This window comes from Phyllostomus discolor, chromosome 4, assembly GCF_004126475.2.
Source record: "Phyllostomus discolor isolate MPI-MPIP mPhyDis1 chromosome 4, mPhyDis1.pri.v3, whole genome shotgun sequence".
Taxonomy (NCBI): domain Eukaryota; kingdom Metazoa; phylum Chordata; class Mammalia; order Chiroptera; family Phyllostomidae; genus Phyllostomus; species Phyllostomus discolor.
The window spans coordinates 140,160,658-140,179,040 of NC_040906.2; the positions used below are offsets into that span (position 1 = coordinate 140,160,658).

At 38.2% G+C, this 18,383-nt stretch overlaps 1 protein-coding gene across 4 annotated transcripts in view; it reads right to left on the reverse strand.

The window, feature by feature from the left end:
• The window catches only part of FILIP1 (filamin A interacting protein 1), a 182,553-nt gene that overhangs the window by 87,835 nt on the left and 76,335 nt on the right, over nt 1-18,383 (reverse strand). For 3 of the 4 annotated variants that reach the window (XM_028509561.2, XM_036024363.1, XM_028509560.2), the window contains exon 2: nt 13,098-13,379. In XM_028509561.2, coding sequence (XP_028365362.1) covers nt 13,098-13,373 — 276 coding nt within the window. In that variant the 5' untranslated portion in view covers nt 13,374-13,379. Of the gene's footprint in view, nt 1-13,097; nt 13,380-18,383 lie in introns of those variants that run through there. The other variant, XM_028509562.2, reaches the window with a different exon arrangement.

The window sequence follows — 18,383 nt, forward strand, 5'->3', positions numbered from 1 at the left end:
TTCCATAATTGCCTGTCAATTATTGATCCCCTCTCTGCCTTAGGTAGACAACAGTGTGATATCTGTGAACATCATTACAATGAGGCAGTAGGACTCAGGGGCACGTGGGAACTTATAACCACCTGCATCTTGTCTCACAGGTAAAGAATGGGGAGCCTACATCCCTTCCCACTTCAGTAATTACAGCTCTGGAGAGAAAGAAAGGAAGTGAAGTGTTCAAGGTTTCCTGAGCTCAACTCTTCAGAGACTCTGGAAGTGTCTCCTGCTCAGGATATGTAAGTTTCTTTTCTGGAGAGGTGTTTGCCCAGGTATTATGCAGTCAGCCTACCTGGTAACACAGGCTGACATGATATGCCACAACCACCTATAAACAAGTCATGTCAGATATTGCAACAATAACAAATATGCAGGGCTCACACTCTGCAGGCAACTGCAATCTTATCTGCACTCAAACAATTGTCCTTTTTAAACTCAAAGCCAGGAATTTACATTCCATCAAAGAAAAAAAAAGACATGTACATTTTGATTGTTTCAGAACACAGTTCTTACACATTGTTTGTTTTCAGGTTTTAAAAAGTTTGCTAATTTAAAAAATTACATGTATATAGGCATGTGTGTGTATATATTTTAAAATTTTTTTAATTTATTTTTAGAGAGAGGGGAAGGGAGGGAGAAAGAAAGGAGAGAAACGTCAATGTGTGGTTGCCCCTTGAGCGCCCCCCACTGGGGACTTGGCTCACAACCCAGGCATGTGCCCTGACTGGGAATCAAACCGGTGACCTTTTGGTTCTCAAGCCAGCACTCAATCCACTGAGCCACACCAGTCAGAGCTGTATATGTATTTTTACATAACATATATACATTCACACACATACACATAAAACATAACATTTTTTTCACTACTGTAAGATGGCACAGCTATAATACAACACCTCAGGGTAGACCCACTTACTACTCAAAAACAGTTTTCAAGGAACACTCATTTTCATTGGTGCAAGTGTTGCTTTTCAGTCCTTGAGATGATTTCATCCATCTGTTTGTAGAAACATACAAACTCTTGGTTTATCACTGATTTACATCATAAACTAGCTATTCCCCATAGAACCATGGACTTGCAAATGTACTTTCATTATTACTACTTTTAAAGGCAGGAGAGCAGGGTCTGCTAAAATTTGTGCACATTGTTTCTGGTTTCCTTGCAGGCCCTTGACCAGGAAATGTTTAACATGGGACTAAGCATTGCTAAAGAATAATGGCTGCTGTTCAGAAAGGTGCATAGAAGTTCTTTCCTGCCAATACAAAAACAACAAAACAAAACATATACATTGCTGAAGAACAAGGCTTTACAGATAAGATTAGTTTAGCTAAACAGACCCAAATGGCAATGCTCTTCTTGAATCAAAGTTTCTATCCTATCTTTCAATTATGCACTTATACCGCAGTAAAATGATTTCAACAATTTTCATCAATCCCCTGCTTTCCCTTTTAAATACAGATGGTCTGGATAAAAATATTTCTCAGTTGACAGCCATGTGACATGAGTCACTAAGTTCTTCATGTGTTTTGAGACTGGTCTATGACTGGTTGACGTGATGCTTATGAAGTCAGATTTCAAATACCGCCCAGACCAGGTCGCTTTGCAAAGAAAAATATCCCACGTGTTGTCTGCACCTGTAACCCCATCTGGCAAACCTGAGGATGCTACAGGTCACACACAGTTCAGAACAGATCCCCTATCACCACTGTACCGGGAAAGGTCTGAGGACCACTGGGCCGAAACAAGGGAACTTCGTGAGGAAGGAAGCACCTAAAAAAGGGTCATTCTGTACTAAGTCTTTACCCAGTGACTTTCAGGAGTGTCCCTGAACTGTTCAGAAGAGAGAAGGGAACCAAAAAGAGGTTAAAGGCTGACCCAGGAATCTGTAAACTTTGTCAAGTTGCTAGCAGTTGTAAACAGGCTGGTACACTGACATCTCCCTAAGCTACACACCATCAATTTAAATGCACCATGGTCTAGACATGCACTTCTGCATTTCACTCTTAAAAAACATTTAATAACTATAATAACATTTTATATAAATTAATAGTGTAAACCAGAAAAATGTACCTAACTTACATGAAGCTGAATCTCTCTCTCTCTTCCTGCTCCTAGCTCTTTCATGATCTTTATCACCAGCTTGTTGGGAGCTTGGAAACTTTCTATATAAAAGGAGCAAGATTGGGCAAAAATTCTAGGGTTCTTAGATGTGGGGTTACTGTCATCAAGGTCTCTGTTTCCCAGGGAGGCTGAACATAAAATATTTAGGACCTGTTCTCCTAATCTTCACCTGTCTACATCCCTACCCCTTTTCTCCCCCTCCATCCAATTCAGGTACCTATATCTTCACATAGGTATACTCATCTCAACCACTTTCTATATTGTTTGACTATTTTAAACAAAGTTTCTACTTGCACATATCTTTCTTCTTAACAACTATTTTAAATTACAAAATCCCAGAGGACAGACCAGATAGATGCTTTCTGAAAATTAATTTGTAATTCCATTTGTTAATATAGTTTTTACAACAAACAAACAAAATGTGGATTACCATTAAAATTTTTCTTAAAGTATTTCATGTTGAATCCAGAAGTTGGCTTTGGCAGAACCTTCAGCATAGTGAACTAAGAATGAGGGTGTTCTACTGTCACAGTACCTTACCCCTTTATGTAGTTTCTCATTGGATATGTTGTAATGGGGTACACCAGGGCCCCCCAAATGAAGAGCTTGAAATGGGGCCAGAACTCAGGGTATTCAGGAAACATAAAAATGTAGGGTATCCCCACCCTTACAAGTCTGGACTGGGGCATGGAGCACACAGAGCAGGGCCATTGAGAGCTGTTTCTCACATCAGTAACAGCTGGCCAGCTTCACACCTGATACACAAAGCAGTTATTTTGCATATCAGTAGAAGGCTAACTAGGCAGATGAGTGTGACTTCGAGCTGTGATGTAACTGGGAGGCAGCTCCCCTCAGAGTGCCCATGTGGGAGCTTGGAGATGGTTCTCTCCACATTAGGGACCATGCCTGCCTGGACTAGCTATGGCAGCCAAGAAAGGCAGAGAATATGGGAGTACTAGCAGGTGTAGCTGATTGTGGGAGGATTCAGAAATGGGGTTGCAGAGGAAGATTCACCTGGGTTTGGCTCAGCAGGCATGCTGGTTCTGACCATGTGGTTTTAGGGGCACAGAGGGGCCTCCCTTGACCACGAGGCTTAGGAAGCAGGAAAGCAAGATGTAGCAGCCATGCAGAGCTCTCTCTCAGTGGTTTGAAAGAATGCAGGAGAGATGATGCAGGATACAGGACAATGTGAGACCATGCAGGAAGAAAAGGGGTGAAAGGACTCTGCCAGTGGGCCACGAGAAGGTGCCATGTGGTTTGGGATGAAGAACTGGAGACCAAGGCAGCTGATGGTGCTGGGAACCTCAGGAGGCCTGCCAGCTGAACATGGATTATTGGGAGGAATCAGGAGCCTAGACAAGCTACAGACTTCTATTTCTTTTCCTGAGATACAGTACCCCTGACTGGACTGAACGGGCAAGGTGGGTGAAGAATAACTGTGTGTGTTTATGGGTGTTTTGAGGGACTTGGGGATTTTAATGGTGACATTCTGCCATTACTCCAAACCTGTATAACTTTTGAATAAATAGTTCTTTCCTTTTTATCAAACTCTGCATTGTGAGCCACAATTCCTAAGGGTGGTGGGCAAAGAACCATAGTGACAGAGAGACCCCGGGGTAGGGGCTTGTTTTAGAAACAGTATCTGGGCCCCTATGGGTGCATTCTGTAACAGTGTTAGGCCAATATTAGTGGCACAGCTATCTCTCCACCAGTGACTAAATGGTATCCTGCCCTGAAAGCAGTCTCCTTATTGCTGGGTGAGATGATAGGATGTCTGGAATTACCTATTAAATGCTTTAGCCTCTTCTCATCTACTATTCCTGCAGATCCAGCCCTGCCACCTTTCTCTACTTACAAACTTCTCAAAAGTGAAGTTTGGCCAAGCTTCTAGACACCAGCAATTTAATATTAACACTCTCTATTCCTTTGAAACTTCACCTTTTAAATGTCAGCTCAATAAATGGGCTATTCTCACTTTTCATCCTCCCAATTTGCAGCAGCTCTGAGGACTGGAAATGCCTTTGTTTTTGAAATTCTCTCCACCCTGGCTTCCAGGACACATTATAGTTCTGATCTATTTCCTTTCTCTTTAACCATGTCCTCTCTTCCTCTTTGGCCAGTTCTTTTCTCTCTTCACACTCTTAACCAGGCACATTTTCTAGGGTCTGTGTTTGGATGTGCCTTATTTTTAGGACTATGAGATGCACTGGACCATAAGACACACCTAGGTTTTAGAGGAGGAAAATGGGAAAATAAATTTTGAAGCAAAAAAATGTGGTAAAATATTTAATAACATAAATAACATAGGCTGCCACCCGCTCCCCCACCCCCCACCACAGCGAGCCAGGTAAGCAACATTTATACTATAAGATGCACCCCCGTTTCCTCACAAATTTGGGTGGCAGTGCATCTTATAGTCCAAAAAATATGGTAACTTGTTCCTCTTATTCTCTATCTTTTTGCTTCAAAGAGGGTCTCTTTGGATTAGTGCCATGTTTGTCTCTCTATCTGTGTTGTTGATTCAGTAGTCACTAACCATATGTGGCTCTTTAAATTTGAATTAATTATCACTGAAATTTAAAGTTCAGTTCCTCAGCCATATTAGCCATTAGCTCACAGGTCACATGCGGCTATTGGCTCCCATGCAGGATGGCACAGATATAGAACGTTTTTTTCTCCATAGAAAGTTGTTTTGGATACCAGTCCAGATCTTACCTCTGCAAGTTCTTTGGGGATCACCAGTTCACCATGCCTCGGTTCTACTCTATTTAACAAACATTTCCTGTGACAGTTTTTACATAAAAATGACTCCATGTGACAAGAGCACATGCCCAAATAATTTGAAAATATTTATACAGGTAAGTTGGATATCTAGATATGGTTTTGTTTACTAAATAGTAAAGATCATTTTCACTAGAAAAATACAGGTTACAGCCATTTAGGGGTGAAATCTCCATCTTTCTCACATTGCCTATACATAGTATTTTCCCATGTTCAGAGATTCATAAAATAAGAAATACATTTATTTGATGGAATACACATTTCTCAATAAAACCAAGGTTATCCCCTACAGTGTCAATGTGTACATTATTCTCACTGCAGAGAGGCTGACTTTAGTGAGGAGAAGTAAAAATATCCTGCCTAAACAATGACACCGAAGCTCTCTGCCCAAACGCTGACAATACTACCAGACACATGAGATTTTGAAGCACCATATTCAACAAAGAATCAGATCTGGTCCCGATTTTAATCAGAAAGCAAACTGTCTCTTTGCTGCCTTCTACACTCAGCAAAGACATACCATTCTCAGCATGCTGACCATGTTGGTGGTGTGAGGTTTCACTGGGCAGCCTTGCTCGGGTGACCTCAGCCTGAGATTCCAAAGATGGAGCATATTAAAGGCAGGTGAGTCATCAATTTTAAAAGCCATACAGAGTAACTAAAAGCCTCTCTCTTCAGAAGTACAGAGACTCCACAGGAAACCTTACATGTGACCAATAGAAATCACTTAGGGGGGAAAGCCATCTCTGAAGGAAAAAGTGATAAATGGCATCCCCTGTAGTACAAGCCTATTGTGCTTGGTTGCACCAGGTAATTCCATCTGAACTGATTGTCATCATCCCCAATGGAGTTATGACATCCTTTGTTAAAAATGACAGAAAAATAGAATCACAGTAGTGTAATAGGAATATCATTGTAAATATTTGGAACCATTATTTTTAATTTAACAGCATTACGTATACTGTACTATGATATTTTTACATTATAGAGCTCAAAGTCTTTTGTAGATGTTAAAATGTCATGTTAAGAAACACAAAAGATGAGCTTTTATAGCTAAGGGGTGTCAATTAATAAAAAGCTTTTTCAGACAGTCTGAGAAATTTTAATTTCAGTCAGATAGGGTCTAGAGACCTCTTTTAAATTCCTACAAGATTAGAGAGACACTTCAGAAAAAGTAGTCTGGAAGCAGTTATCTGCTGACCTGCTAGTCCTCAACCCTCATATTTATTAAATGAAACACATTTGCTCTCCATTCCAAATCACCCTACCAAGTTTCAACATTCCTGTAGGAGATTTAGCCAATATCTTAACTTTACCATTCCTTGATTTTATTAATTCTAACTGCCTCACTTCTACTCCCAGGACCACACCCAAGACTTAGTATTAGTAGAAACTTTAACACACAGATAATTTAAGTACAAATAGCTCAAATCCAAGTAAGACTCAAAGTCAACACTGATAAGGTCAACTACTAAACCTTCTGAGTTCTACAATACTTCCTTATAGGACTTGGCTTCAAGACACACTGATTTAGCCTTTTGCTTCTTAATAATCCCATGCTTCATTTAAAACACAGAGGTAGAGAAAAGCAACAGGGTGATTTCACAGCAAGACATAAACAAATGTGTACTAAGAATATACTCTGTGCCAAACAAATAATTTACTGCTATGCTAAAGAAAAGGGAAATTTGGTATCTTTGGTTATGTCAAAAAAAAAAAACCAACACTAGAAAATCTGAATAATTCATCAAAAAAGGTTTTCTAAATACCTGGGTTTTCAACAGAACATGTTACTCTGAATATTTTTTAACTTCCCTTCACTTTTCAAATCGCTGAAAATAGGCTTAAACTCGCTGAAACCGCTCCAGCAAATGTTCCCAGTGACTTTCAGATTCAGAAACCCAATGCACACCCTTCAGTCACACCCAGTTGAAATCTTCTGATAAGCCTGACACGACTCCTCTGTTCTTCTTGACAGTCTGGACTCCCTTGGCTTTGGCATGACTCCGCTCCCTGGGGATCCTCGCACCTTCCAACTGTTGTTTTACAGACATCTTCTTTGTAGTTTCCAAAAGGAGGTACTGTTTTACTCCTACCAAATACTTCTCTACTAAATCAAGCCTATTTATTCACTGATGAACATGCCCCATACTTTTCCACTTACCTGGTGTTTGATTCTGCTCATGTGGGCCCTACACTAATCTCTATCTGTCCAAAACCCATCAGCCTTTCAAAGACTAATTCTTCAATGAAGCTTTTACTCATCTCTTGAGATTTTCATAATCTTCCCCACTTTATACTCCCATAATTTGCATTTCAATTACCCTATAGAATATTCATTCCTATACATTCTCATCTCTCCTATCAGTTCTTAAATTCTTTTTTCATGACTGCCATAATAACCAGTGTCTAAAATCATGCTTGGCGCATAGTAGTAACTTATCAAATTTTAGCCACAGGCATTATTATTATTATTTATATTTGTATTCCTCAGACCTCTAGCATGGCAATGTTTCTTAAATATTGTAAGATCAGTCAATTTAGAATTAATTAATTAATTAATGTCCTAATAATGAATGAACTCTTGTTGAGGAAAAGCAGATAGAATGCTCACCTATAGTAAGTGGTGGAGTGGTATAGAGAAACCAGTGAACAATATTAAAGAAAATGGCTAGGAACCCTAGAAGGGGAGACTAGAGGAAACTTTTAATAATCTGAAGACATATTATTGTTGGGGACCACTTTGTGTGCTATTGGCAACTAGCCCCTCACGAGCAAGGCCTTGCCTGTAGGTCTCCACCAGAATGCTGGGAATGCAGGTGGCAGGCACAACCCAACACTAACACTGAGGGTCCCTGTGAGAAATCAGGTCTAAAGAATACATTGTATCCTTTGAAGCTTGCTTTGGTTTTTATAGCCCTGTTGATGTAAACCAGATGTTTAAGTTCAAAGCATAAGGAGTGAACTCTTAATCTCATGAACCACGCCTTAACAACCCTCTGGCATCAGCATATCTAACAGACCCTGAATTGAGGCAGATCTCTGTATTTCCTCAATTGTTATCTATTGATAATATCTGTTTTCTGTAAGTATGGCCTTTAGACACTGATTGATGAGCTTTACATGCATACTCTATACCCCTGTGCATACTGATCCCAATATCCCTAAACTGTTTCAGAGAAGGGCTTGGGGCGTTCTCCACTAGAGGGTATCACCACCCCCTTTCCCACCAGAACAGATTGTGTCCAGGATGACTCATTTCATCTGAGACCCAGAGAACTCTGTGGGACCGGACTACCCACATATTATCTATTTTATAAATTATCTTTTTGAAATAAACACCTTCTGCTAGTCACCCAGGATGAAATTGATTTCTCAGTGTATGGATGACTCTGTCTCTGACTCAGGTTGAAAAGCACAAAGCCAAATGTAATCGTGGTTCGTTATCTAGTTTTGGTGTCCAATTTTCTCTGAGCCTGCTTACACACAGGTAGAAGAGACCTAACTATAAGGATGACAGGAAAAAAAGATGAAACCCATTCAAAGTTGGTTTTTCTAAAATATTTTCAAGTGGAACACATCAGGAAATTTACTATGTAAAATAGTTAAATATTTTTTGCATCAAGAAAAAGAATTAATTAGGATCCTGTTTTTAAATCATTTTATAAGAATGCCCTTCTGCCAAGTCTTCTGTACTTATGGCTTTTTGATGTGAGTGCCATTTCCTTTGAACTTCAGTCATGTTAGTACAGCCAATTGAATGACTTCTTTAAATTGCTATTTTTGGACAAATACACAGGGAAATTATTCATGGTGCCCAAATAATGGTCTGGGTGCACTATTTCATTATTCTCGGGTTATTTGGGGAAATATGTAACCAGTTTTCACCCAGAGAGTAAAACGTTCCAATTTATTAGAAAGTAGCTGTTACTTGAAGCAGTCAATGACACAAATGTAATAATAAAAACCATCCCTGCTACTTCCATGCAGGTAATGCCAGCCAGTCACTGTGCTGAAACAACAATTTTTCATGTGCTAAGGTGTGACTTGAAAAGTCTGGAAGATGTCCCTCTCCAGGACAAGGGCCATGACATCAACAGTTCTGGATGAGACTCCTTAAAATGCAAAGATCCCTGGGAAGGACAACTGCATTTCTAACACATGTCCATTAAAGGTGCACTTCAAAGTTCACTGGATACCTGGACTGGCAAACAAAACAGAAAATTTACAAACGTCTGCAAAGTGCCAATGAAGACAATAAAAGTCATGCCATTTACAATGTGGGCTCAACAAATTCCCATAATCTCACAATAGATTCCAAAGGTGGCAGACCACTACTAGAACAAAAAGTATATAGAACTATAATGTCCCAAACCCTGGGTACAGGGTTAGAGAGAATAAAGGAATCGACAAGGAGTCTGAGAAAGAGGAATGAGCATAAAAAAGCCTGACTGAGCCTTCATCTCCTTCTTTTCCCCAAATCACTTCTGGAGTACATCTACGGGTAGAACTCATATTGTTCTCATCTCAATATTACGGTGTTGGCCAAAAAGTCATTTATGTTTTTTCCATACGATGGATCTAATACTGCTTAGTTGTCTTTAACTTCATTCAAAACAATTTTGTTATATTATGACAGCTATCATATCAGTGTGCATTTAAAACAAACATCATAATTGGTAAATATTTGTGCAGCCATTTTAATATTGAAGATGGAAGAAAATAGGCAACATTTTCGGCATATTATGTTTTATTATTTCAAGAAAGGTAAAAATGCAACTGAAACACAAAAAGATTTGTGCAGTGTTTGGAGAAGGTGCCATGATTGATCGAATATGTCAAAAGTGGTTTGCAAAGTTCCTTGGCACATTTCAGCCAAACATTTCTTTGTTGTGGGGCTGTCTTATGCATTGGAAGATGTTTAGCATCACCCCTGGCCTCTACCCTCAAGCCAATAGTGGGAGATAGTCAACATACCCAAAATATCCAAATCAATCAAGTTACTGGTAAAAAATGGAAAATGTGTCTTTTATTTTATGGAAAACACATAGTGGACTTTCTGACCAAACTAATATAAGCTGTTTTCTCTGCGGGTCACCCTACTTCTTTTGGTTAGCAGTTCTAGTGCCTTCGAGGCTAAGCTATTGCACAGTTCCAGGACACAACCCTTATAGGGTAGTGAACATGAAGCCCCCCGCCCCCTGCCCTGAGTGGTGCAGTGCCCAGCTCATGGCCATGTAGCACTGCTGTCTTCCCTGTTTTTCTCACTGTCTAGATCATAACTGATCTTCATGGCTTAACTCATATTCTACTGCCTTGATGTGAAAGGTTTTTCTTAACTCTATTTTCTTTCCTATAAAAGGCTTTATCTTTTCATAAAATGGCTTTGACCCCAAAGTTCATGATATAGGTCTACTTGAAAGAAATTCTGGAGATGAAGAATAAGTATAAAGGAATTCACCCTTGAGCACCCCTACAGTGTAAATGATTTAGTGGTAGGGACACTGGACTGAGAGGGAATTTAAATCTAGAGCAAATATAACAAAATTGCTGAGCAACCTTGGCAAGTCACATAATTTATCTGAGTGTCAGTTTTACACATGTGGTACAAAAGAGGTAAATGAGAAACCTCAAAGATGCCTGAAAGTCCCAATATTTTACAGAACCTTGGAACACACACTGCCTCCCAAGTAAGTAAGTGTACATGAGTCACGTTTGGCCAGTCCGTAAAGGAGAGCCACTGGTGGCCTGTGAGAGTCTGGGAGCCAACTCACTACATGCTCATAAACGCACAAAGGCCTGAGCTGGGGGAACTTAACTCTCCTCTCAGTACCAAATCTTTAGATAGATTTTTTTCTTATCTTTAGTCTGGAAAACCTGGCACAGAGCTGCCACATTTTTTACCAGCCAACTCATGTTTGCTAATACCAACTGCCCCCCACTCTCAGCTCCAATGCACACACACCCACGTGACACTGCTAATAAAGTACAGGTGTCTGCTACAAGAACATATATCTGCAGCTATAAATATAGGAATACCTTCATTTTTAACAAATCTAATATCGCAAAATCTGCACTTTCAAGTATACATACTTACAAGTACACATACATATGTATGTGTGTACATATAAGTATACGGAGGATGAATTATTAGCTTTGCAAACGAATGCACCATGGGATTTCTTAAAACATCATGTCTTCCATGTCTCTTTTCCTTCACTACCACCCCCACAACTATCTTACATTTTTCACTTATTTATTACTTATTTCTTTATCTATTACTTATTTATATCCATTGTGCAAGGCAAGGTATCCTGCATTCATAAAAATTACGGGACAGCAAAATGTATTGCTTTGGAGTCTCCTGGTAACTTCTTTGATGTCCTGGGTGTGTGGGCTTACACAGGGGAGTGAGAAGTAAGCTGATGTCATTGTGTTTTGATTCCCAAGGCAAGCATTCTACCCTCCACACAGGTCAATAATGCCTGCTAGGGCAGCTTAAAAAGTTGAACTCATAAATTCTACCTTTTTACACAATAAATGTTAATACACAAAACATTAACCACATTTCTGGGAGAGGTGCAGCTATTTTTAGTAATGGTGGTGCTCTGGAAAATTTCATTTCTTGTTATGAAATGCAACTGTGATTTTATCCACTGGAATATGGTAAGCTCAATCATATTTGTCTTTTTTTAATTTGAGTTTTATTGTGTTTTCTATTTCCCTGTACCCTAAAGCTTTCTTATCTATGTGCACACACAGGCAAGGACAGGAACAGGCCAGGCAAGCCCACCCTCGTTTAGGGTAGGGTTAAAATAACACCTCTGACGCTAACAGCACCAGAGGAAGGTTTTATCTCACACAATCGTTATTCCCCTAGAGCAGTGATTTTCAACCTTTTTCATCTCATGGCACACCTAAACTAACTACTAAAATTCTGTGGCACACCAAACAATATGTTTTTTGCCAATCTGACAAAAAATAGGTATAATTTTGATTCATTCACTCCAGACAGCTATTGTTGTATTGATTGTTATCATTTTTTAATTTGACAATCTAAGGGAAAAGAGGTCAGTGCCCCTGACTAAATAGTCAGGTATTGCATATTTTCAAAATTGCCAGCAGTGGGTCGAAAATTGCAGCTGGAGAGACTCATGCAAACTAAGAAACTGACAAAAACAAAAAGGAAAACAGCAACTCCACTCTTAAGTCATCTTCGCCTCCACCCTACCCCCACTTGTGCCAAAAAAAAGAAGTTATGGCTTCCCCACTTCCACAAATATAATTGTCTAGAGTTCAGGAACTCAGAAGAATCCCAGCTATTTTGGATCCTCAGAAACATACTGAATGGGAACACAGCTCAGGTAGCTACAGAAGGTTGGTGAGGATGGGCTGTGGAAAGAACACTGGACCAACAACCAGGAGGCCTAAGGTGAGATCTAGACAAACCTTCAACCCTTCCAGGCCTCAGTTTCTTCACTGTAAAATATAGATAATGATACCCACATTTTTATTGAGATTGAATGAGGTAATGCACTTGAAAATGCTTTGTGAAAATATTAGGTCTTCGTAATACATTGCTCTGCCTATTGGTATGCATCTCAGTTCCTATGACATGGTAGAAAATTAAAGCTTAAGGTTACAAAAAATTAGCATGAGGCTGGTTAAAATGAAGCCTTCTTTCTCTTTTCCCTCCCTTTCATTCTCCCTCTTTCTTTTCCTCTATCTCTTTACCTGTCTTTTACTCTACCTTCTGGAAAAAATTTAAAAAGCACTTGATCTTAGCTCTGCTACCTAATAATCATGACTTTTGTATAGTTTTTAGCCATAGTCAATGGCTAAATTAGATAAGCTCATTGATTACCTACTACTAAGTATGGGGACTTCTGATAAATTATTATCAAAATTATATCATAAAGAAATTTTCTGCCTGTAGAGAAGCTTGAAGTTGGAATCAGCATCTACTCATTTATTCATTCATTCAACACATATATACACAGTGTAAACTGGGGCCAGGCACTAGGGATTTTGAAATGAGTAACAAAAACCTAGCCCTTTTCTCATGAAGTTTATAACCCAATGAGAAAGATAAGTTCATAGTCTCTTATTTTATAGCTTAGTAACTTGAAATACAATAGTTGAGAAAATTTGACTCTACCTGCAACTCTCCTTCCATTATACTGAGTAGCTGGATGAGGTCTTCTTTGGATAACTCCAAGGATTTCTTATTCTTTTTTCCACTTTCTCCAGATGGTTTTAGGTGTCGTTTGATAGTTCCTGAGGCCATGACATCATCCTCCTTTCTATTTGACTTGTTCTTCTTTTTTGCATCTTCTGAGAGACTTTTATCATCAACATTGCTGATGATGGAGGATTTAGGGCAGGAGAGATGCCCATTGGATGAACTTTCACCACCCTGGTTTCTGGATCTCATCCCCACCTAACACAAAAAAAGATGGGATATTTTTACAACCAGCAAAATTATTTTTTTCTTCTAATTACTTAAAAACTTATTGTAGCTTTACACCACCACCAATAAAGAAAAACCAAAAGATGAGTCGCAGTTAGTTTCCTTATAGCTTTAATTAATGTATCATTAAAATCATCAGGAAAATGCTTTGCTGGCCTCCAAAAGGAGTGAAAATATGATTCTAACATGACAAACATCTTGAGCCGAATGATCAAGGTCAACATCATCAGTGCTAAGTCTTTGTATGTATCTTTAATGATATGTATCTTGGATGATGTGTATTTTTGACAGGAATTGATAAATGTGTTCTAATCTTCCTCTTTCAAACCATTATTCAAGTCTAATAAAGCGAAGAACATCAAACAGATCCAAATTGAGAGACACTCTACAAAATTCATGACCAACAATCTTTATTGAGGTAATCAAAAACAAAATTGGAAAACTGTCTCAGCCAAGCAGAGCCAAGGGACACAGGACAACTGAGTGCAGTATGGCTTCCTGGGGTGGTAAAAAGACATTAGGGGAAAATCGAGGAAATATGAATAAATTATGAACTTTATTCAATTATAGTGTATCAGTATCAGTTTATTGATTACAACAAATGTATCATACCAATATAAGATGTTAACTATAGGGGAAACTGGGTGTGAGGTATTTGAGATCCCCCATTATTATCTTTGCAACAATTCTGTAAATCTAAATTGGTTGTAAAATAAAAAGTTTGTTTTTAAAAGTAATTTTAAGTTAAGTCCATCAGAAAATTCAAACTTCTAACCCTGCCAGGATTCAAATGGAAGTCACAATGTACAAAGAAATCTGCAAAGGGTGGAGGAGGCTTGAAATGGAGAAAGAAAAAGGGAAAAGCAAAGGGGAGAGGGTGGTATAGTATTCAGTGATATGCAATCCTATTTGTCCATAGCCTTTTTTCCAAAATCAGGTTGTTTTTTTATGTCAGTCATTTACAGAAATAAGAAAGAGCACAAAGAATTGGGAGAAAACATCAATCATAAAATAAAGACTTTTTCAAGTATATTTTGGGGTAAAATAAGGAAAAAAGACAAAGCTGCAGCGAATTTGTCCATGGGGAGCACATTTGAGTCATTCCACGATGAATGTTTTACAGATTATCTGTCAGTCTCAGTGAAAGGACTGGACCAACAGATGTATTATTAATATGAACATACTGAACTCAAAAGCTAGGATTCAAAGTGCTGCGAAGAGAGCTCTGATATCCTGGGAGCTGTACTGCAAAATTGTTCTAAACTCTTAAATATAATAGCTTAGTGCATGGGCTTATTTAAAACTAACAGTATAAATGGTTCTTTTCCTAAACAGCCAAGCAGCCAGATTTTCTGAAAGTAAATATTCTTTATGAACCCATCATACTCAAGAAACTAAGGAAGGCTTTTCAAAACAGTGTAGGTTTATAATAGAAAATAAATATGGTGTGGTGTTTCCTTTCAGATAGCAAATAGTCAATTCTTCCAACAAATCTTGAAATCTACATTCGTGCTCTGTTTTTGAACTCAACTCTTACATTGTGTGTGTGAACTTTCTACAGCACCGTGACTGCGAACAATGTAAACAGAAGAGGCGGTCCTTGACACTGGCCCTGGTTTTCCAGTTAATTCAGTGATTTGTTCTTGGAATTTTAGAGCATCTTTTGTGCTTTGCTGATGGAAAAAGAATAAATAGATGTTTCTTTGTAATAGAGGCCAGAGTACTTCAGAGCAGACCTACTGTATTTCATCACAGCTTGTTTGTGGGCAGAGTGGGCTGACTTCAACTCCAAGCCAAAAAAAAAAAAAAAGAGGTGATGAATAGAAAGTTTTGAATTTAGCTCTTGACCTGTTACATATCACAACTAAGACACATGGGCTTCCCAAATTGAATTGTGACTCCCTATCACTCCATACCACATGTGAATTCCTTTTATCTGAAGTAACTCTCTCTACAAGATCTAAAGGCTCTCTGGAATGATACATCAAATATTGATTTGACAACTTCAATTTGGATCATGAATTAATAGAAATTCCAAACAACAGTTCTCAAAGCACAGGAAGTGAGGAGTGATGTATTAAACTTAATTATTCTCAGCCTTAATCATACACAGAATTTGTATTTGACTGTAGCATGTATTTATGTCTTATTTCCCTGGATTTTCTGTATCTTTTAAAGCAACTACAGCACTAGAGTATTCTTAAAATATTACAAATGCATAACTGTATGCATGCTATGTGCATTTACAAAGATGCAGAAAGTGGTATTTTCTTAGTACTAACTCTCTTCATATTTAGTTCTTTCTAAAAATTTCAGTCTGGTGTTAATATTTTAAAATAAATTTTTATAGCATTAATAGGTTTTACAAAATTATATTAATTAATGCACATTAATTATTGAATTAATTACAGAAAAAATACATTTTAGAATTACCTGACTATATTTCATCAGGTCAAAAGCTTAAGTTTCTCATTCTCTTCCACATGAATTTGCTCTGCTGATGGAAAATCTCATGTGCTAGAGCCATGATGTTGATGTCTTAGAAAATAATTTTCCTCCATGCTGATGAAATTTCACATTAATTGCTTTTCCCCTGACATGGGTTCATGAATGTTATCCATTTTTGGTAAGCCAAATAAGGTCTACTATCTTTATGTCCACCCCCAAATCAGCAGTCAGTGCCTGTTCTATCTCAGGAATGCAGAAGTACTCAAAGACAACAAACTAGTCAATAAATGCTTTAGGAAGGAATTAGGCAACATGTAAGATGGAGAAAAACAATTTCTCAACAGTATAACCAAGGCTGCCATCAATAATGTCCACGTTAAAACACTTTATTCTATTTTGTAAGGAGAAAATGTCCAGATGACAACTAACTTCCATGTCTCACATTTAGTGACACTCATACCCTTCCTTATTATAATAGCTCTCACTTACTCTTTATTAAGTGTTACACAGTGTGCTAATCAGTCTACATATACCATCTCATTTAAATCAATATACACATCAATCCTATGGAATAGGTGCTATTATTCTCAGTTTTATAGATGAGGACACTGAGCTTTAAAGAGATTAAATATATTTTTCTGGATTACACAGCTACTCCTAGTGAATAGAAAATATAGAATTTGAACCCAAGTCTGATTCCAAATACCTCCTCACTATAGAGCTTTCCCTTGAGTTCTTAAACACATGCAAATAGAAAGGGAGAAGTACATCCTGTAAACAGATGATCCAGAAAAATTTAAAAATGCTTACAAAGATAATGTTTTTTCACTTCACGCTACAAAGTTGGAGAAATCCTTAAATTTTCCTCCATAGACACTCTGCAAAACTCACACAGCAACAGAAATTAGTTTGTTAGGTGAAAATACATTTTTTAAAATCATTAACCTACTCCAGAACGTGTAAAATGATGAATCATTTAAAAATCATCCTGAGAAAGAACCTGGTCAATTATTAAGGAAACAGGTTATAAAAACAGGATGCAAAATCTGAACAGGGACCGTCACAGACTTATTGTGTAAAAAGCTCTAGAGCCGAACAATAATAAACATTTAATCAGAGTAGGCCAGATCCTGTCCATTGTGCTTACAGGAGAGGCAGACAGGTAACAGAAAGGGCGTCTGACACTCTGTCGGCTTTTGAATAGTTGATTGCATGGCTGCAAGTTTGGGGCAAGATAATACACTTTCTGAAAGAAGCCAAGAATGCTTTTGCTTCAGTGCATATCCTTCAAAGAAAGATCTCACGAAAGTGGTTTAAATAAACTGAAGATTCTCATCAGGTTTGTAATCTTTTTTTAATCCTCACATAAAAGGATATGTTTATTGATTTCAGAGGGAAAGAAACATTGATGTGAAAGAGAAACATCGAGTAGTTGCCTCCTGTACACACTCTGGCTGAGGATCAAACCTGCAGCCTTTCAGTGTATGGGACAATGCTCCAACCAAACAAGCCACCTGGCCAGGGCTGCAATCTTATTTTAATTAATGTAATTTGGAGCACAGATTCTTCTCTTTAATAAGCAAACTATCCTAACATAGTTCATGAAATACACTTACTTTTCCTTTTGTAGTAATTAGTCAGCAACACTTTGCATAGAATTTGCTGACTAAGGTGTGAAGAGAAGAAAGATCAAATGTTATCCCAGCCCTCCCTCCTTCCTGAGTGGTCACCTCTCTTCTGTTCCCCACTCCCCCCATAAACTTGACAATAACCAGATCACACTGTCAATGAATGACATCCTAGGAATCAGAAAATGTTTACAAAGACATTGGATCATTTTTGCTGAACTAACAAGTACTTCTAGAGCATTTGAACAACTGAAAAGAAAAGGGTAAAGAAAGAATTCTACAGCAAATACCCAATCTAGTTCCCATCTTCATTAGTTCCTGCAAATTGTGACCTTGAATTTTCCACAGCATTTTCATCTCAGCTCTTTCCTCCTTTCAGATGTGTCTTTTCGTGTTATGATTCAACATAGGTCATGATACTCCCATTCCTACCACTAGCAAAACCTTTTCTGCATAAGTTAGGTTTTGGCAGCTCTCCTATGCCTCTCAAGTATTCAGCTCCTGTCTGTTCCTGGTTTTATTTTGTCTATATAGTTTTTCAAGAATGTGTCTAGTGCATAGGGTGAAATGTGACAATAATTTTATTTGTATACTTTCTATTTTTAAATTACTTTATAGAATTATAAAGAATAATCATAGTATCTGGTAAAAAGGAAAACACACAGCTACAGAGAAGCCTACTTTTGACAGTGTGGCCTGGCAAAAGGCCTGCTGCAAGTGGGGCTTCCAGAACACTAGCATGGAGCTGTCCTCATTCTTCCTTTTAGACATGAATGACAATACCCAACACACCCAAAACTAAAGACAAAAGAAAACATCTGTTCTAGGTTTATGTGAATTTTAAGATGCAAAAGACCAATCAAATCAACTAGTTCCTTCTCTATTAATGCCAGATTAT